General features: G+C 26.5%; 1 protein-coding gene across 1 annotated transcript in view; it reads left to right on the top strand.

The window, feature by feature from the left end:
- Nucleotides 1-21,237, top strand: part of LOC129969050 (hemicentin-1-like) — a 456,303-nt gene extending 435,066 nt beyond the window's left edge. The window contains exons 12-13 of the mRNA XM_056083458.1: nucleotides 4,733-4,845; nucleotides 20,713-21,237. Coding sequence (XP_055939433.1) covers nucleotides 4,733-4,845; nucleotides 20,713-20,934 — 335 coding nt within the window. The 3' untranslated portion in view covers nucleotides 20,935-21,237. The remainder of the gene's footprint in view (nucleotides 1-4,732; nucleotides 4,846-20,712) is intronic.
- Nucleotides 21,238-23,472: the final 2,235 nt, after the last annotated feature.

A 23,472-nucleotide genomic window follows, 5' to 3' on the forward strand; every position in this document is an offset into this window, starting at 1 on the left:
TGCAACACATTCAACTGCCCAATTTTGTACAATATTTGGCAATTTAATTTGTACAAAATTATTAAGTATTCAACAGAATTATACAATACTATAATTAATACTTAATAAACTTACAATATTGAACAACATACACTTGATATTAGGTTACAGTAAGATATTAAAAATGTGTGAGAATTACAAGAAAGAGAGGTGAATTATATCAAAAGAGGAAGGATAGGTTGATACTTAATCATTGATATTCTTTAATCAAATGTTTTGTAAATCAGTTCCCAAGTTATAGATAAGAGCTGACATTATTATGACATTTTTTTTTTTTTTTGATAAATTGATAATAGTATGATCCATTGTTTCTTTTATAGTGAAGTAAAATGATAGGTAACGATAAAATAATTTTTGTTTTTAAAATTTAATATATCTCTTAAAATGTTATTTGTCAATCGACGGGAATTAATATCAAACAGTTTCAAATCTATCTGAACGTTTTGTGTTTTATCTGTTTCAAAAATTCCATCTTAACATGATATGACTTTTGAAAATATAAGATATAATAGCAAACGTTTAAACTTAATAGACATTATAATTATTAATTAAGGCAAATCGTTAAAAATTAGGTTGGATTTAACATGTTTATCGATTTATTTGTGGATTTATATTTGATAGAAACTCTTTGTTCTTTTTTAAAAGCTTTTTATTGTTGAGAAAAATTAACTATAGAGATATGCGTGAAATATCTTTCATTTTTATTTGTCAATTTTGGATTTCCATTCTTAGTGGGGAATTTAGTTACATGTTTTATCATTTCTCCACAATTAATTAATTGCTTGATGATGAAAGATGAAAGAACGAATTTAAACGAAACCAAATCTTACAAATAAAATCGAATATCTTATTCTTCAAATCGCAGTAATAAAATAAACATTTCATTTTATGTTATGGATGCTGGTTCTATTTGGAGAAGAAATACATTGCTCTACTTTATTTTAGAGGGTAAAATAAAAAGATTCCGTTTTATGGATGAAGATGTTGTAAAAGTGTAAACAAAATTAGATAAACGCAAATTTCGCTTTCTCCCTTTTATGACTAATTAATAATTTACAAAAATAATTAAGAAATTCAACTAAATTAATGATAAAATATAAGTTTTAGATAGAGTAAAGTTATTTATAATGGTAGCAGTGAAATTTTCAGTAAAAGTAAAAACAAATAACAGGGAAGCAATTTATATAATTAAACACAATTATTTTAGATATTAAAAGTAGTATGTTCAAATATAATTTTAAAAATAAAATGCTAAGTTCTTAAATAATGATGTTTGATTGTTTTTCTTACATATGTCACATATATTTCATTTATATAAGGACCTAATATACTGCAGTGTTTTGGAATGTGGATTTCTTTTTTGCAGGCATTACTTCTTTTTATTGTATCATTTCTTGCTAGAAGGTTAGGACTTTTTTCTGTTGTTGTTCTAAGGAAAGACAGGAATACAACAATCACTCAAAAGAATTTGTAACAGAAATTCTAGATAAAAGAAGTTATTTCCCTTGATGAAGAATCAAGAGAAATAATTTCAAATCAAAATAATGTCTTTCCACACAGGAAATATTATATGTCTCATTTAATTACCCTTTAGATCATCTTTCTCTTGACATACATAGGATCTAAGGCCTACATAGGATATGTTGTTTCCTAGGAATAAGGGAGGGTAAGAATCGAATACCTATTGTATCTAATTCCTTGTACAAAACAAAAATTGAAAAGATTGAATTGCAGTTCCTCTAAATCAACGAGATTTCATTTTTTCCAGATCACTAATTCATTTCTATGACAAGTTTAGTTTTCTTTAAAACTTTGCTTTTACTTTCTAATTACATATTTTATTAATTCACACATGAAGACATCATTTTTTGCATATAAGGGTAAGTGAGAAACCGAAATTCAACTTAAAAGCTGATATTAGAAGTAATGTATATTCCAACTCAAAAGATTTCATTCCTCTTTCGTAATTAATCGATCTTTTCTCTAATTATCCAGAGAAATGTGTTATTCCCTGTCTACATGTTGTTTAAACTCTTTTGTAATGATTAAACATTTTGGATATTAAAAAAGATAAAAATATGTTATCCAATGTGATTGGTACAAAGATTCATATATTTCCGTGTGATAAACCTTACTATTTTTACCCTCCCCTCCAAAAAAAATCTAGATTTCACAACGCCATTATCAAAATTTTAATATTTTAATCTTATAGCTTTCTAAGTGCTGAAAAGGCAGATTTAAATATATAAAAAATAATAACTAAATTGCAAGTTAATTCAAAATTCAAGAAAAAAAGTCTGAAATAAAAATGTGAAAAATGATACAAAAATAAATAAATTAATTTTTAAATATTTCACATGAATAAATACAGTTATAGGTGAATAGCTTTTACAATATAATAAATAAGTGAAATGGCAAAACACGATAAAATGGATTCACAAGTAATAATAGCAGTCTATCTAAAATCTTAGAGAAGTTTCTTTTGACGGCAACCTCAAATCGATTTCAGAATCGATTTAGATTTTTAAATTCACGACAGAAACTTGTTGTTACTAAAGAAGTGATATTTTCTGAAGCATTTTCCAGATGGAGAGCTATATATGTTATTTTATTTTTATTCTCCTTTTATCGGCGTTGATGTAGTTCTCAACTGCAGTATTTGTTTTCGATCAAATTCGTATTTTTATGTATTTTTTTTTTCTGACAGTGATAAAGAATCGACAAAAGCTGAATTCCAGACAATGGATTTTTTTATTTCTGTTTTAAAGATGACTTTTTCGCAAATGTTATCATTTGTATATTATTTTATTTGATGCATATACGTCATGTTGTAAGCAAGGGAATTGATGATGGGATTTGCAAAAGATGATTCGGCAATTTTTTTAAATATGTCGTGCATTGAAAATAAACACATAATGCTAAGTTTTAAATTATTTAAGAATTTTATATTTTTAATGTGGTCTAATTTTAAATATAATTATATTTTAAAGACTGATTTATATTAATTAACTTACTAAGATGCGTTGATGTAATATTAACGTTATTTTGTGATGAGCCTTATAGTTTTGAATTCTAGTCTGATGATCCTTCTATCCAAACTTCACACCGTACTAGTGGATACTAGTGGAATTTTGTAATGGCAAGGTTATGCAATAAATTTTGCATTACCCAATATTTGTGTTATTGCTGTGACTTATGTCACTTTATAAGCCCACTGACAGTTATTTGTCAGCGATTTAAGCCGAGTGAGAGTCTCTTGCTTTTTTAGTAGCGCCAACTGGGGCCAAGAGCACGATTTAGCTACTTCATGCGTCACATTCACGCACCTCACAGATAGAACACAGAAGAACAGCCATGCCCGAACCTGCACGCGAACCCAGGACACCCAGATCACGGGGAAGACGTGCTTCTCCTATGCCAGGACGTCGGCCCCCAAGACGTTATTTGTTAATCAGAATTACAGAATGCAATTCATTAATTGTGTCCATTAAAATCATAACAAGAATTAGCTAGGAAATGGTATATATAGGTATCCTGTTATCATTTGCATTTCATGTAACAATCTCGAAAAAGAATCTTCCTCATGAATACTAATTTTTAGAAAGTTTTATTACAGCCAATTTTTACCCCCAAATGAATTGAAAATTTCATTTAAATAGTTCTTTTTTTTTATGCCTTATAAAAATATTTTCATTCAATGAGTATCTTTTCCTCAGCATTTTAGTAACACGTTTCATTTTCAGGTGGAGTAAATTAATCAATATCATAACATTAAATCACCTATACGTCGAAACGCTGCCTGTATCTTTCTAAATTATACTTGAAAGTACAGAAATTGTAGGTTTTAAGACGGTCTAGAATTTGTTAAAGAATTCTTAGAATTTTTATAATTACAGAAAATGAAAATCGCAGTTTTCCGCACATACGCTTCTTGATTAAGAATCGTAATAATGAAACTTGAAAAGTTGAATGAGAAGGCCATTTTATTATTATTTCGTATAACAGAATATCATCTGCATCAGTAATTTAAATTCGATAGATGGATTTCCGTGAAATTTCCTTGGTACAATATGCTGATCCTTCCTATGGTATGCTGAACGAAATAAGATTCAGTTTCGATTGTTTTAGTTGGGGTTTCAAAAATGATATTAAAATTTTGTAGTGTATAATTAAAATTGACATTTACATTTTTCATAAAATTCAAAAATGTCTTTCAGTAAAAGAAATATATTGGCATGAGGACTGTCTGCAAGCAGAAAATACAAATTAAAACCAGAGAACTTCAGGATTATACGGTTTCTGTGAAAAACAAAACATTCAATTAAAATGTGACGCTTGAATCAAGGAAGCATATTGCATGGATCATAAACGGGTGGACGTTTATCAACACCAACTTTCAACAATTTTTTGTGAATAAGAGGCGAGTGGTAGAAGAGCAATCGAGTTAAAATCTTAACATACATTCTGTTAAATGATGAAATCCATTCTCTAATATCAGGTTTCAGTTCGCGGAGTTTGTGAGTTTGTTCTTGATTACAATAATTTCCCAGTTTTTCAACATCCAATTTTATATAGAACTTTTGATATCAGCAGCCAAGAAAGAGGCCAAGAACATTAAATGAGAATTATTGTTAAGTAATATGGGAATTATATTTATAGTTTTAGGTTTAATGATTCATTTATGCTTTTTTAGAGGATCCAAAAGAAAGCTCACCATCGGGAAGCACTATCACCAGCCGAAGATGGCCAGAAACACCGCCACGAGATTCTATAGAAACCTCTTTAGCAACATCTACGTATAGAAAAGTAAGTGAACATTAAAATCATTAATGATCCAATCAGAATATGTTGGTATAGCAGTCTCAACCAGTTGAAATGTCTTTACATACTTAAATGCTGCTTTTGGAAAATTGGATAAATAAATCAAGGCACTATGAAATGAACAAGATACATTAATTGAACTATCATTAGACCATTATTTTTCGAATCGGTGTTTCGAACAACATCACTGGTTCTGGACTAATAATCATCAACGATAATTGGTAGCTGCTAAATTTACACTGAGAGGTTTGATGGGATTCTCGATGAAGGATTTTGAACTGATTATCGACTCCTATCTTCCTGAACGTCCTTTATAAATATAATTTTTATTTTATTTGTTAATTGATAAGTATAGATATAAACCAAATCTACACATTAAGACAGAAATTTCCAAACCAGTAATGCAGATATAATTGTTCGAAATTTTGGTAATTTTGCATTTTTAACAATTGATGATTTTTATAAAAGCAGATTGGAAAGCGCTTTTTATTCAAAAAAATTAAAATTTAATATATTAGATAGATTTATATAACATAATTAAACATAAAGTATATTGATTTATCTGAAGTATTTAAAGATAAAAAATAGTTACTCTTTACAATTCAGTGTTAAAATAATTTATTCACTTACTAATTTGTGAGATTTAAAAATATTGAGTAAAACGTTACTTTAAACATACAGTCTACAAATCTGTAAAATTATTTTATATTGCTCTGTATATAATGTTTTTTGTCGTGTGACTATTTAAGCCAAATTATTGCGCAGTAGCTTCTGAGGGTAAAGACCCCTGAGCACCCGAGGGCAGAAGTCTGACTTCTAGCTCAAATGAAGATAGCACACACACACTCGCTTGCACAACCCTTTTTTACAGGCAGGGTGGGGGGCTCATTCACGAACCTCACATAGAGAACACAAGGAAGAGAACAACCATGCCCGAACCGGGATTCGAACCCAGGACGCGCAGTTCACGGGGAAGACGCGCTACCCCTATGCCAGGACGCCGGCTCTGTATATAATGATGAAATGATAAGACGCTTTCTGTCTGTTTATTATGCCTTGGGTATATTTTGTTCCTGTTGTTTAGTTTGCTTTAATACTAACCACAATAACAGATATTTTAAATTGATAATAATAAGTTATGACCATTGTAGAAAAATTTCTTTAACTCTGCATATTAATGAAATATGTTGTTTCTTTTGTCTTGCAATTTTTAAAGGTGAATAATCATGCACTTTAATTTCATAATTATTCCTTCTAATTTAGATAAACATTTTAAACCTTTAATACCACTAACAATATTATTTTATTCCATTCAAAATTAATAAATACATATCCTGTTATTGCTAGATATAAAATGGTAAAATATATATAAATATGGAGTTTTTTTTTGTTTTTTTTTGAAATTCAATATTATATTCAGAAACATCTTGAAAACACTTCAGATAAACAATTCTATTTTACTATATATCAAAATCAAGATTTGATGTATTTGTAACAATAAAAAACCTTATTTTATATATATAGGATTTTTTTTAAAGTTAAAGATAAGAAAATATAGAAAAATAAACGATAAAATAAAAGTCAATTAGATACGCCCATAATTTTACAAATTCAATGAATCTCATAAATAACAATGAAAAATTCAGAGCTTCTTCCTAAAACAAACTTTAAAAAATAACAATACTCCATTTAAATAGTTTCTGTAATATTACAAATGAATATTAAAAATTATTAAACTAATAGGATTAATAACAATGGAATCAGTTAGAAATTGTTTAATGTTAAATATTTTTAGCAAATATTATGTACGTATAAAAGCAGAAACATATTTAAAATATGCAGAATATAAGCACACTGTTATTGAATTGAATAGTTTTGAAAATTTAATGAAACTGACATGATGACAATACATTGATGTAGAAAAAAATAAAAATAAACTTTGTAGTTACAAAATATTAAAATATATCCAAAGCAACAATACTGAACAAAGGAAAATATCTGAATAACAAAAATAAACAATTAAATCATATGTTTTTTTCATGAAACGATAGTAAAGAAAATTACCTTATTTTATCTTTCTCCAAAAGATTTTTAACAGAAACTGTAAAAGTATAAAAGGGAACCTTTTCCATTTTATCCCAGAGTTAAAACTAACACACAAAAGCTTCCATTTTAACCGCAAGTTAATGGAGCTTGGCAATTGTTGAAATGATTCTTTCTTTCTACAAGGTTAATGAAAGCCTCTTCCTCCATGCGCTGTACGAACTGAAACCCTATCCCATTCTTCCCTTTTACGTTTCCTATCAAAAGAAGAGGTAGATTGTTGTTTGCTGTTCTAAAATTGAGCATTTTTCTCTGCTCTAAACGAAGATAATCGCTTTTAAAAACGAATCAATAATTTGAATCTGAAAGAATTCTTACTATCTTCACTGGAATTTGAAAGAGGAAGATTGAATAAGGAAAAAATAACGGCAGAAAGGTACGCTGTTATTAATTGCTAATTTTGTATAGAATGTTGCTCCTATAAAAAAGCTTTCAGATTTAATATTTGGAAAAATCAAGATAGAAACGCGTTCTTATAAAATATTAGCTTATAAAATTCAAGTCAAAATATTTATAAAGACGCTAGAATAAACTGATTTAGTGGTCAGCCAAAGTTATTGCCACTGTTTAATTCAAAATCAAAACGTATCAAACATTATCAAATGAGTTGTAGAGAGTATTATGTGAGAAAAAATTATCGTGTTTTTGTTGTTACTTATGGCACTTGCCATAGACAAGCCCGCTGTTTGTGTAGAAGCTCCTGAGGTAAAAGCCCCTGAGCACTCGAGGCAGAAGTCTGACTTCTAGGTCATATGAAGATGACACTCATATACTCGCTTTCACAACATATTTTTTTTTTTTTTTTTTTTTACAACAGAACTCTTTCACATGCCTCACAGATGAACAGAGGGTAAAGAAAAAGCATGCCCGAACCAGGACTCGAACCCGGGGTCTCGATCATGGGGTAGACGCGGTACCCTTACGCCAGGACGCCGGCGGAAAAACGAATATGTACGAATTATGCCTAGCGAATGCAACACATATTGTCAAAGCTATTTAATCAAGAATCGAGACGATGTTATTAAGATCAAAGTAATTTAAATAAACATACTGATTGAGGCACACAACATGATTTAAGTAATAAAAATGGGTTATTATTATTTTAATGCCATATTTATTTATTTACTTTAATTTTGCAATCAAAGTAGCAACCAAATTTATAAAGTACAAATTAAATACTTTTAAATACTTTTAAAATTCGCTTCAATTTAATTGAACTCTAAATAAATATATCTATAAGAACATAAATATCATAAAATAAACATAAATATTTTTATAAGAACTTTTTTTAATTTAATATTTATTAGCTTTATGCAAAATCTAGAAAATTTTATGTTTTGGAAATAATTATAGCCTTCGATAATTTTAAAAAAGAATGCGGACAGCAATGATTCCATACATACATAAAATATTAAGATTCAAATTTATTGAAATTGAATTTGTATTATTTTAATATATTTATAATTATTTTCACCCATAAGGTTGGTTTGTTAAAACGTAAAATGTTCCTTTCCCCCTTTACTAGCCAGAAAGAATTACCTTTAAATAAATGTTTCAATAATTTTAATAATGAATAAATAACAGCAATATTAGGGACATACACAAAATAGTAAGATTCAAATTTATTGATATTGCATTTGTATTATTTCATTCTATTTATAATTATTTTTGACCTTAACATTGATTTTTTTTTCTAGTTAAAACATAACATCCTCCTTTCCCCCATTACTAACCAGAAAGAATTGCCTTTAAAAATGAATCAATAATCCGTCACAAGAATGCTTCACTTTAAATGTTTCTATTGGGGTTTGAGAACGGGGATGTTCCTCAGACAGAAAAAAAAAATACGATAGAAATGCACGTTCTTATTAATCGTTAGTTTCGCAGTCACTGCTACTAGCAAGATTTATATAGAAGATGCGGGAATCAATCGATACAGTAAACGTTCGGAGCTACTGCCATGCCATCCCTCCTAAAGTCGTTAACTGAATCAGAGCTGTTTGCAGTTTGGGCCTCCTGCCAGGATAGTCATTAGTTTGTTGTTTGTGCTAAGGAAAATTTTTGCTTCAGCATACACTACTGCTTTAATTGCTTTTTACCGTACGTAAGTTGTCAAAAAGAAACATATACAATCTCCTCTAATTTTTGTTTATTTTCTGAGTAAGGTCAAAAGAGGAAAAATACTTGCAACTTTATATATTATGTCACGAAGAAGGCTTAATCTCGTTACATCTAATTTAAATTTTATGTAATTTATAATTATCATCGTTAAAAAGATGTTCTGAGTAGTGTAATCGTAATGAGATGTTAAACCTACAAATTTTTATGGTCGTCTTATTATTTATATGGAATAAAACTTTGGAAAAAGAAAGGGTAATTATACGGCTATTTCTTTTTGAATTAGATCGCATTCTGTTATATATTTGCAGTAGGTGAAAGAAGGACTGTTTTGGATCATTGCCAATTATGTTTAATGCAGACTGATTAAAATAAACTACATGTATTACAGTTCTAACTGAAAAAAAGTCAATTACTTTTAAATACAATTAGAGTAACAACATGCCTTTATTCCTTAGATCATTTATTAATTAATAAAATTTTTTAAAAATAAATTATTATATCAAACATTCATTTAAGATAAAATTCATATTTTTATAATTAGATTATTTTATTCCGAACTTTGATTTAATGACAAAAATCTACCTTTCCAAATGTTAGTTATTAAGAATTCCGAATACAGAATATTTTTTAAAAAAATCCAAATCCAGTATAAAGTAAGGAAAAAAAAATAATTCCAAAAACCTGTACTGAACTAAATTGAATGAATTCCTAAAATTATTTTATAATCCTTTACATTTAAAAAAATGAAAATTTAAAATTATTTGTTCTGTCTTTAATATGTTTTATTTTATAATTCTTTATTAAGATACAGGCAACTTATAAATTTATTATTCCCCGAAGCAATTATTCTAACATTATAAATTTTCCATTGTAGTTTTTGAACAAGAATGAATTAAATAATATAAACGGAAGCCCTAGTTTTAATAAAGAACCGCATTTTATAGTTAAAAAGAATATTTTTTCAATAATATGCTGCATAATTTTTAATAAATACTTAATCTAGCCATAGATTAAAAAAGACGTTAATCACAATTTTCTCATGAAGTTAAAGTAATACAATACGCATTTGAAATAAATTACGGCAAGAGAAAAAATACTGCATATACACTTTTAAATTTAAAAATAGGATGAAAAATCATGATATTTTTAAAGACTTTGCAATTGAATATACTAAACAATTGTATATTATTTAAAAGAAACAACAATTTTTTTTTTATGAATCAAAAACGATTTTAAATATGGCTATCATAATGATTTAATTATATAAGTTTGTAATTATCATAAAAATTGAAAAATTCATATTTTTTTAAGTTTTAATGAAATAAGGCGGAGAAGAAAAACATAAAGACAACGATATTAAAAGATTGATAATCACCTGTTGCAAAGAGAAATAAAATTAAGAGGCTCAGATATAAGAATTTGGATTCAAATTTTATTCAAAAACTAAATTGATTTTATTTATAAATTAATTATTGAAACCCATGAAATTGGTAACAAACGATTCATTACTCTAGACAATGCATTCTTAAGTTTATATAACTGTTTAACTAGTTAATCGGCAAAATCATATGATAAGCATTTATTGATTGGTCATTAAACGAATTTCAGCAAATATAACAACTATCGACATAATAAGAGATTTGTCATATAGAATACTGATTAAAAATAAACATCAATTTGCAATTTTTTGTTTTGCTGGAAGAATTATTTCCTAATGTGCCTATGTATTTATATAAAACTCCCCACTTTGATATAATACTTTTTTATGAACAGTTTTTCGTTTTAGTGTGGTATATTTATTAAGGAAAAACAATATTTAAAGGTTTGTGTTGAACTAGCTAAATCTAAATCTCATTTTTTTTTTATTTATTTTCTAGTTCTATATAAATGTAAATACAAAAATTTTAAAGTTTGAGAGATTAATACAATACTTATAATTAATTATGCCACGTCTTAACATATTTTAAATGTTTGTTTTTCAAACAAAATATGTTATATTTATTTAGATAATTAACAGTTAATTATTTGTTGTTTTGTAATGACATTTGTCATTAGACAAGCCCACTGCTGTAGAAGTCATTGATTTTAAGCCAAGGGTGCGTCTCTTATTTTTCAGTAGCGCCATCTAGGTCTAAGAGTACGGCTTAGCTACATTCACGTCACAACCCTTTTTACGGGGCGGATTACATTGATGCATTTCATTCACAGATCGTAATTTAGACCTGAATCAGAGAACGATACTCCTGCTCCAGTGTCCCAGTGGTATAACTCTCGACATGGAGGACTTTGTAACGACGAAAGTTTTATACGTGCACCAGCCATCACACACACGGAGAGTCTTAGGCCAGCGGGGTTCGAGTTTGTAGCCCAGGGGACCCCCCCCCCCGAGGAGACGAATCCAACGCCCTACCAACCAGGCTATCCCGGCCCCTAAAACAATACTTAACGATAATTAAACAGCTAATTTAAATGTAAAATATGTAAATTGAAATCACAATTTTAATTATGATTTGTCAATATATAATTTGAACAAAATATGCAAAAAATAATAATTAAAAATGACTAAATTGTTGCTTATATGAATTAAAGAATACCCATTGCATATTTCCTATGGATAAGATTTTTTTTTTATTTTTTTTTTAAATTTTGCTAAACTACAAAGACATTACAATAGATTACAAATATATAATTGATTAATATTCAAAAGGTCTGAATTTTCATTTAATTTATAAATTAGTTAGATATTGGATAGTTATTTACGGGTCAATTGTACTGATTTGAGTTGTATTAAATTATGTATTCCGCGTGCTTTAATATTTAAGTGTTGTAGAATTTAGTTGAAAAAAGACAATTTTCGAAAGAAATATTATTAAAAAGTAAGTGAAACAGTAACCATTTTACATATAAAATTTCTAAGTGAAATAGAAATGATATTTCTTCACCTATGTTAACAGAAAATATTATCTCAAAAATAAGATAAAAATAGAAATTACATTTTTACCAATTCTAAGAGTTATGTTTATCTGGTTAAATAAATTCCATAAGTTAAATTAAATGCTGTAATAAAAATTAGGATTTCAATGAAAAAATCATCTAAAAAAACTTTTACATTTTGTTCACAATAATAGAAAAATGCTATTCTTTAAGTAATACTTAAATACTGAAAAGCCTTTCTTACAAAGTAATTAATCATCATTTCTGTCAAGCAAGTTCATTTTATATGATTAATAGAAAATGATCATCAGATTTTTTTCTTATGGCTTTCAATATGTTGCTTAATTTTTTATTCATTAGTCTAATGAATCAGTTTAAAATTAGAAGGTTGAAAATTAAAACATCATTTTAAAATGGGAATTATTTTCTGAAATTATTTGATTTAAATATAAAATATCAATTTTTAATCTAATTTATTTAGTAAAACTTCTACTGAATATAATAGTTCTTTTATCATTTGCTCCAAATGAATCAATACCTTAAAAAGAAATTTATTTTTAATCATATATTTTTTCTAAAAAATAAATGTTTATTTTCTTTTGATATTCTGAATTTATTTTAAATTCTTTTCAGAATAATCAAAATTACAAATTCTAAATCTATAACAAAATTTATTTTGAATTAAATCAAAACTTTGACACTTTTTGATGTACAGCAACACATTTATTTTATTACATCATCGTTAATCTTAATTTATGGAATTGTTAATTTTAAAATATATATTATATAAAGTTCCACATAAAATTTGAGTATTCTTTTAACACTAGATTTACCAAGGGGTCATTTTGTCACTTCTGAGAAAACTTTTCGTTCATTTTCTTAAGGAAAATTATTGCCTTATTTAATGGGAATATTTTAACTCACTTTTACTTACAATTATAAGACATAATAGTAAATCTTATCTTTTTTTTCCTTAGTTTCGGAGGAATATATAGAAAACCTACTTTTACCGAAGGGGTCATTTTGACCATTCAAAAAATGTTGTTGAGAATTCATTTATATTTAAATATGCTACGGCTTGATAGGTACGCACATAGATGTAGATATAGAAATAAGTATGTGTTAGTAAAATGTGTGTATATAAGAAGCAAAGAAAACGAAACCTTAAGACAGTCAGACAGAAGCTATTATAAGTTGTAAGTAAGAAGAGGGTTGAGTCAATGTTTTGACAAAAGATGATGGTAGAAGAATAGATGGTCTTGAAGACTTAGATTAGAAAATAAACACAGAGGAACTGCCCTTTCATCACATTACACCTCAATAAATATATTAAAAGCATGCGTTTTTGTTTTCTATTTTAACTTCATAATAGATAGGTCAATTTATATCTCTTCTAATTAAATACTGAAAGGAGTCATTTTGACCCCTTTGGTAGAAGGTATATGGTAGAAGCTCATGTTAAACCTAGTGTAAAAAAAGACATGATACTGTAGACAAAAGTTTATTTAAACTACACAATCATAGCCCCTAAGCTTTAATACAGTACATTATATATATGATAATTATTAAAACAATTCGTATATTGTTTAAAATATTTTAACAAATTCTAAGCTTCTTGCTTATTCAATACTCTCTCAATGTTTTTCCAATTTCAATGAGATTTACCCTCATTCTATGTCTTGTTCCATCTCAGTCATAATAAAAATCATTAAAATTCTTATATCTTGTTATTTATCTCCGATTTAACATCCATACATTTAGAATAAGTAGATTCTCAGTGCATTTTACTGTTTGAAATTGCTAAAATGCATTTATCTTTCTACGCAATAAATTTTAATGAAGTTGAAAATCTGGTAGTTTCGTATCTGCTCTTCATACATGGTTGAATTTTCTCCTGCTCTTTTATGCATATTTGCAAGTTACTTTTATCCGGCACAAATTACGCTCCCTCCAAAGGTTTAAGCATTCGGTTCTTCCGCCTTACTTGTACTGAACTTTGCGCCTCAAAGAGCTCTGAACTAAAATGGATATCCTGAAAATTTTAACTTCCGGTAGAATAAATTATATTCCTTTTAACCACGTGATGCTTAATTCTTATAGTTGTTATGAGATTATAAAAGCATGGCGTGTCTGCAATTTAAGAAGTTGAATACAGAATTTTTGCATTTTTATGCATTGAAAATTACAAAAGTAGCCAAGCTATGGAACAAATCTTGTGCGTGAATGTTTTAAAAATATTTCGAAATCTATTCAGACTGTTGCAAGCAATATATTCTTGAAAACAAAGAAAAAGGAAGTCACTTCTGCATATTTTATTAAACAAAGCCAAGCAATTTGTAGGCAGCGGCATTATAACTTGTAAGGGATTGAAGCAAACTTTGTTGACTTTTATACAAAGGTAAAATGCTATGTTCAAAAGGTCACTATTAATTCATTTTGCTTTTCTTCTCATTTATTTCTTTTAAATTGAATTGAATAAGCACAAAACTTTAAAATGAGATAAAAAAATAAAAATAAATTTACAGAAGAATTTTATCACCCTAAATTTGAACAAGATTATGAAAACAAGATCATTTAATTGAATAATTAAAATGGGAAACAAACCTAACAGCTATGACAAATTTTTATAAACCATGAAAAAGAAAGAAAAAAAAATAAAGTTACCTGTTTTACAAAAAATGTAAAATAATAATAATAATAATAATAATAAAATAAGGGTTGTACCTAATCATAGGGATAGAGAAATAAAGTATTACTATTTTTAATTTAAGAAAGTTGTTTTTATATTATGGGATATTCTACAGCAATAATTTTTTTTCCTCTTATTTACAAAAAATGAATTTGTGTTCTATATTAATATTCCAAGAAAAATTGAACTCTATAAATCTTGTAGCATTAACACTGCAAGAAGAAATATGACAAGGCAGGAATACAAATTAATTTCTGACTAAGGAATTTTTATTGATTTTCATAGTTGTTTAAAGAAAAAAAAATCTAATCACATCAGAAATATTAAAAAAAAATCTAAATAGCTACTATAAAATAATTGTGCACGTAAGCAATATTTTATGTAAAAAAGTGAATAAAATAGAATTTTATATTCTTCTTACAAGCGATTCACTTACTTTAGAGTGTATAATTTACCAGCAGTAAATTGCAAAATCACTCCCAAAATGCACTGATTTTGTTTTTATGGATCTTAACATTACATATGAATGAATGGATACGTAAAAACAATGTAAAAATAAAAAATGATTTGTACTGTTTAGAACTTAAATTAAGAAACACTTTAATTTTTTAAAAATATCCTTCAAATTAAGTTATATAAATTGTATTTAACTCTAGCACTTAAATTAAAAGTTATGAATAGAATAAAATTTTTACTATCGATAATTTAATAAAATTTTTATACCAATAACATTTGATTCGTGCTTATTTAGGAGACGCTGTGGTGAAAATATTAATTGTCTAATTTTCAGGTGCTGCTTTTGCTTTTCTTTAATAATTTAATGCATTTTTCCGAAAACGTGAATATTTTTTAACTCTATGTGTGCACTTTATATTAAAAAAATAAATAAATACAATAAATTGAACATTTATTTTATTTCGTTTATCTTCCATTGCGATGCTTTTATTAGTTCATTCATTAATTTTTACCGAAACCTAATTGAATACCTTATGAAAACGAATCCAAATATTAATACTGATTGTAGGAATCAGATCAAGGTAATAAGATTTTGAGATAATAAATTTTATTAATAATTTTTCCCTTGCAAAAGTCGCATTTATAATGAATTTAATAGAGTATTTTGGACCAATAAATATCTATATATAATGGCTAAAATTCGCGAATTTTCATTCCAGAATTTTGAGATTCATTCCTTTTTTCTAGGAACTCATTTGAGCTATAAAACTGTTACTAAAAAAAATTTCTTTCGTAAATCAGAGACAGAAAATACTTTCTACTTAAATTATCAAAGTTTGGTTTCAGCTAATTGGTTTCGAAGTACCCGCATGATTAATTAAATAAGTATCTAGAGGCAAATTTTAAGAGATAAGAAAGTGAAACTAATTAAAAATAAATAAATTCAATTTTCCGTTTTTTTTTGTTAAAAGACAAAATCTTTTTTTAGAGATCATTTTGCGCTCATTGAATTTCTATGGAGTTTTGCATTTAGAGTTAATTAACTGAAAGTTTCTGGAAGAAAAACTACAAGCCAATGAAGAAACTGTAAAAAGAAATTAAAAATGTAACATTCGGTTTATGAAGCAGACGGTTTCTTGCAAATAAAAAAACAACAACAAAAATTGCTAATCAAAATTATTTGCATTTCATTTTGTTAGAAAGAATTAGTATGCTACTACCCAAACCTATTTATTGTAACTCATTTATTTTACATCAGAAGTAAATTTTAATAACAGGATTTTCTTTTAAATTGAGAAAATTTATGTTCTGCGATTAATAATAGAAAAATAGCACTGTATAATATTTGGAATAAATTTATATTATAAAGCCAAAAGGGTACTTTAATACTTCTCAATAGACTTCTGCAAAAAATTATGATTTGAATAGAAATTCTCAGTAATTAAAACAATATTTTTAAAATTTGAATATAACTAAAGGTATTCTTTGTTGATTAAAGTAATATTTTGTCTTAAAATAAGAATTTCCTTGAGTAGTTTTGATAAGAATAAATTACAAATTGAGACAATTGTGTAATTAAAGATAAAGATTTTAACAAATACTTTTTATAGTAATTATTACTCATTATATAGATCATATTTTAAAAAAGGTCATATTTAAAGGGTCATATTTAAAATTTTTCTATAATATAGAAATCTTCTGAATAGTCTGCAAACTTCATATAAATTATACAGTAAGAGAATTAAAGAAAGGAATTGCGCTGCAGGTACAGTAATATCTCCTTTAACAAGGCTTACATTTTATTACCACATTTAGAACTCGCATATTTAATAAAATATTCATTTAATCCTCTAAAGAATACAAAATAATATTTTGATAAAATGTTGCCGTTGTTTCATTTCCAAGATTGCTCATTGCGTTTGAGAAAATTTAAACTTGAATACAAACTGAGATAGTGAAACTATATAAAAAGTTTAGGAAACTAGGGAATTTAAACGAAATACTATCTGAAACGTTTTTAGACTTTCCTGAAAAGGTTTGAAGATAAATACACGCACGAATTAAATAGTTCCCACCTCAAACCATTTCCTGCGTCTCTATGGTAACACTGTCCATGAGGAATAGCATCCGACTTTTCACGCCAAGAGGGATAGACAAATTAAATATCCGGTTTAGGTCGTGGATTATATGCAATTGTACAGAGCATGCATTATTTAGTCCGTAGAATGCAGGACATTGTACAAGTAAGGGTGATATAAAAGAGAAGAGACAACTGCAAAGAAGCTTAAAAGCCTCGAAAAGAATTTTCTCACTTCTATTTAAATAAAGAAAGATTTAAATAATCCTGAAGCTGTAAATCCAGCAAGCTTCGGGAAGTTTCCGTGTCTACACCAGTTTGTAAACTTAAAATGTAAATTCACTGTTGTTTCTCACTTTGCTTTTATGTTGAATAAATAAGAGGTTTAGTTGACTGAATGGAATGTTTGAATTTCATGCGTCAAATAAACAACAGTTTAGTAATTAACTTTTCCTTTTCAATTATTCGTAATTGTTTGAATGTGTTATACACAGTGACAAAATTTGAAACAATAAGAAGGTAAGAATTTAAATAAAAGAGTGATTTTGAATGAAAAATGGTGTGGATGTCAAAAGAGGGTATATTTAATTTGTAGGTTATATTTGTCTTTGGGTTCTATATTTCAAAGCCAGTTTTAGAAACAAACATTTAAATAATTTTATCATTAATCTAAAGCTTCCATTAACAGTGAGAGATTTTCAATGAAATTATTTATAATTTATCGCATTATAAGATATAAACCTATTATTTCAATTTAATGATAACAAAATTCACTCATGAATTTACAAGTTATATTTAAGATACCTTTTGGAAATTAAGTTATTTCTTTAAGAATTATGAATTTCGAAGTAATTTTAAATTATTATTTTTCTTAATTTATATATAGGGATTAAGAAATCTCGTTTTTTAAAGACTAAATCATGAAAACACTGTTAATTAATATGTTAAATAAAAAAAAATAGCGACTATTTGCTTAGTTTCTAGGACATTGATAAAAATAATCTTATAATTATAAAAATAATATTTACAAAAAACAAAGTAATGTAGGTCACAGAAAAGAAATAAATTATCAAGTTATTTTTTTAAAGCAATACATTTTTACTATTGAATCAACGTAAATCAAAACTTTATTTTTATAAACTGTATCTATTTTTCAAAAAAAAAAAAAAAGATTTTTTGCAATTTCAATAATGTTTTAAATATGGAGAATTAAAGTTTAAAACTTTCTGAAGAGCAAAGTGTTGACTTATTGTTATCATATTTGATATCTGCGTACTATTTAAGTAATAGATACCATTAAAGAAAAAAAACGATTATTTTTTAATGAAAAATGTAATTAAAATTTTAATCAGAAATATTTTGCTCCAAAATCAGTTTCATATCACAATGAAATTAAAACATAATTGGCATTTCAGTGATACTTGTTTTATTCTCATACAATATTTCTCTAATTTTAATTTTTTTTTTTGAAATACAACTATAAATTTTACTTTTTAATTTACTGAATTTAGACTCCATTGCAACGATATTAAATAATTTTTTGTAACTATTGTTGCATGATTATGAATAATCTTTTTAGAAAAACTAAGGAATCAAATAAAAAAATAACTGAACTACAATATTTTGGATCAGAATTTCGATTATCAACTATTTCTTATGTATATTTCATTTTTCTCCATAACCCCTTGTTTTGGGTTGTGTAGAGTTTTATGCACTTAATTTAAGTAGGAACTCAGCTGAGTATCATAATCCATTGCTGATTTCAATTTACTGATTGAAGTCATTTTCTATGAAACGAATATTTAAATTCTTCTTTGGCAAATTTGGCATACAGTCTCAACAATAAAATAAATGCATATTAAAGGCCGAAAAGAATTTAGAAGCTTTGCCAAAATACTTGTAACATTTGTTATCTGACTTGAAAAGAGTAATTAGTTGTTTTCAACATATAATTACCAACTTGCTTAAAACTATTTTCTAGCTTAATAAGTTTTAATAAATGGTTTTGCAAATTCTATACTGCAATATTTATTGGAATCTCAGCATCAAGTATTTCTGTATTCACTGAAATATATAATTTGATATTTTTTAACACTAGTTGTTTATCAATTTTATCTTTCTTATTAATAAAAGGTATTCGAATCTTGAATATTTCGTTGAATTATTTAATAACTTATTAAATATTTTAAAATTAATTTATTCAATATAAATAATTCATTTTTAAAATTAATTATAAGAGCAATAACGTGCTCACAAAAATATGTATTTAACACTGTTACAAGTCTGAGGTATTAATTCAGTTCGAAAAAAAAAAATATTTTTTTTTCTATTTTTTCTTTTACTTTAAGAAGTGAAAAAATTGTTATGAAAATTCATTGTTTATGTTAAAACCCAGTATTTAGATTTTTAAATTGGCACAAATTTTTTTAGCCAACAAAATGCTTTAAAATTATTAGGAAAAATTAATGAAATATTGATTCAATTTTAGTTAAAATTTTAATTATTATTAAACAAAAATATTTAGAGAGTAATTACTTCATTTTAATAAATTATTGCCCTTTCAATTAAGTACTAGATATAACATTTTCTTAAAATCTTTACGCATTTAACATATAACTGGAGATGAGAGTCAAAATGACTCCACGTTGTTTATTAACTCTGATTATCACCTGATGTTTTGTCCTTGAACATAGCCATCAACTCAGTACCTTCAAATTATTATTATTATAGCAGTATGTTTCCAAAGCCAAAGTATAAATACCGGTTATTATTTTCAAAGCCAAAGTATAACCGAGTTATTGCTTTCAAAGTTATTGTTGTTATTTATCGATTCATTCATTTTATATCTCTGAAACTGATTTCAATTTGAATAATTCAAAAATAATAAAGAAATATTCTTAAAATAATATTTGAAAATATTGTATTCTTCATTTTTGTTTGTTAAATTCTAACAGTTATTAACATTAGCGTAATCCTATAAATATATAAACGAAGTAAATATTCATTAAAATATTATTTAGGTTTTTCTTGTAACATTTTTCTAACATTTAACTTTTTCAATACTAATATTTTTAATATGTGTGGTAACTACGCGATTTTCAGAAGGCATTGTTTCCAAAATAAGTTTCAACACCAAACAGAAAAAAAAAGTCATTTTGACTCCATGTTTCTGGCCGCTTGAGGAAATTCATGTCTCCAGTCATTGATTAATTATACATTGCCCATGACGCAGTTTATAAATAGTAAGATAGCATGAATACATTATCAAACTAATAGAACGGTCTGTTGTGCATGTGTAAATTACATTTTAAAATATATTAAAATCATCAATGCTGTTTTGACAAATTCACATTAAATATTTCTATTGGAGAGATGAAATCATTTTGCTTTCATAGTATGACGATAGTATTGAATCATATGCTTTGAAAGATTTTTGTATGTAGCGAGTAAATAATTTACCTTCCGTTTTCAGCCTCCAGAGGACATAACATATGTAGAATTATCACTACCAAGGGAACACCACAGTGTCACAACTGTAAGACGGAAAGAACCACCAACAGAATATGCCAACATAGACCTCCATAGCCATCTACATCTGCAGACTATCGTTGTAGAGCGGGAGGAAGACGACGAAGTTGGGAACAACACTTGCGAAACGCCACTCATGAGCAATCGCAGAGAGAGTGCCGTTTGAAACGAAAACTACCTTTTTTAAATCCTGAACTAAGTGATTAAATGGAAACTCACTTATATGCTAAAAGCATTATCGGTTTCGTCTCCGAGTGGTGGAAAATGACAGGATTCCTGCAATTCCATGCTCTTCAAATGCACATGGTGGTGCTCAAACTAAATAAACTATTGTAAGCGGTCATTGGTCTAACAAGGAGTTCTGGATTTTTTTCTATTCCTGATTCTATCTCGACTGAAAAAAATGGAAAATATCATATTTGTATGAATATCTTTCCCAGTTTTCAAACACAACTATTGTAAAATATTATCTACAAAAATATCAATAATTTTAATAAACATTAATTAATTATTAATATTATTTTACCATATTTAGGAAATCTATTAAATTTTACTATTAATTATTTCTATATTTTTGAAAGTATTTTATATTAAATATTCAGAAATTTCGTAGCAAACTTTATATAAATATTTATATTGCTATCTTTTGGTAAGTTAGTATTATTATTTTTATTTCCATACAAATATTCATATGAATTAATTCATTCCATAAAAATAACTATAGAAAGAGGAAATTTTCATATTCAAGCTGAGAAATGTAAAATTGGTCTTTAGTTAATAAATAAAAATTTTGAAAGCAAAGTTTTCAAATTTTAAATAATTTTCAAATTTTAATAAATAATAATAGCAATATTAAAGGACAAATTAATTATTTTAAACTCAATTCAACTTACAATATATATTACACATTAAATATAGATTAAAAATCAATTTAAGTGAAAGGATGTATTAACTGAATTATATCACTTAATGTGATTGTTAATCAAGAGAAGTAATAAATAAGTATAATTAAATAAATATTTCACAGTAAAAGTAATTTCGGAACTTATTAATAAATAATTTTGAAAAAAAGTATTACATAATTTGGAATAAATAATGAATAATTAAAAATAACAAATTAATAAAGCGTGCAGTAAAAATATTGTTTAAATGATCTTAAATCTTCTTTAGAATAAAAAACTCTGATTGTATCGAACGCAGCACAATTATACAAAAAATTCTTTGTTGAAAATTTTGTTCTCGTAGCAAAGTGATTCATCGTCTTTGGAAGTACCGTTTATATTGTGGACATAAGTACTATTCTGAAAGATGCGAAACTTAAAAAAGGCAAACAAGTATTAAATCATGTCTGTAAGTAAATAAGATATGCATTAATAATTGCAAAAAGTGCAATTTAAAACCTTTGATACTTACCTTTAAAAAACATTCTGTGTGGAACAAATTATTCAACATTCAACAATTCATTAACAAGACTTTTCAATAATATTTGTTTTAAAATTTACGCTTGTGGTAAATTATATGTCAAATGTCTTTATTTAATATGAAAATTCACCGAGATGTTTCGCATTTAAAATTAAGCAAAATCAAGTTGCAAGTAGACCAATGGCCGCTAAAATACAAGAAGTGCTACCTGTGATCCAAGTGGAACCTTGAATAAACTCATGTTTTCGATATAAAGGATTTGACTTTTTTATACAATGTACTATAATATCTCTGCACAATCGTGGTACCAACAATCGTTCTTCCGTGTGTATATATTAGACCAAATGGGAAAGAAATGAGATTCTTATGTGACTTTTCTATTACGGTAATCAATCTTTATTCTCATTTTTTTACTTGTTTTGTATGCGCGACGTGATTGGACACTTTGATTGGAAGATTGCAATGTTACCAATATTTGAGCACGAACAAAGCCGAATTAATCGAACAATTATAAGTTGATTAAGTAGAAAGAAGCATTTTCGAATATCCATGAGACTTTCGACTTAAAGAGATAATGCAATCGACAATATTGTTGTAAATCAATATATTTAATGAAACTTCTGTGTCAATATAAAACATATATAAATGTTGAAAGACGAAAAGCTGTTTTATTATCGAATTCTATATACAGGTTTTAAATATTTAAGCGATAAACAATTATCAACAATAATTGATGCGCTAATTTCAATTTGCTACATTTGATTTTTTGTTTTATTTAAATTACGAAGAACAATTAATGGGTAATTAATCAACATTTAATGTAATAAATCTTCATTTATTTTTCCATGATGAAAAATAATGATAAAGGTCCTTATCAATTTTCTGGAGAGTTTTGGATGAATTATTCATAAATTAATCACCTAATAAGTTGTTCAATATGTAAAATCTACATTTGCCTTTATTAACTTAATTAAAAATCTTTTGCAATCGTAATTATTAAGTTACATTTTGCAGCAATTTCTCAGCATTTTTTAGATGTCATATACTATTAAGAGGCATTTAAAATTAATGATTTTTATTTCAATGCTAAAACACTGAGAGTTGATGTATTCTGAAAATTGGGATATACTTTGTGATGTTAAAAAATCATGATATTAATATACATTTTAAATAACAAATTTTAAAGCATTTCTTATTAATATTAGCCATAAGTTTGATAAAACCTAATAAAAGAATTACGGTTTTAATAACTGCATTGCATTGTGTCTCACAAACATTTAAT

This window comes from Argiope bruennichi, chromosome 5 (genome assembly GCF_947563725.1).
Source record: "Argiope bruennichi chromosome 5, qqArgBrue1.1, whole genome shotgun sequence".
NCBI lineage: Eukaryota > Metazoa > Arthropoda > Arachnida > Araneae > Araneidae > Argiope > Argiope bruennichi.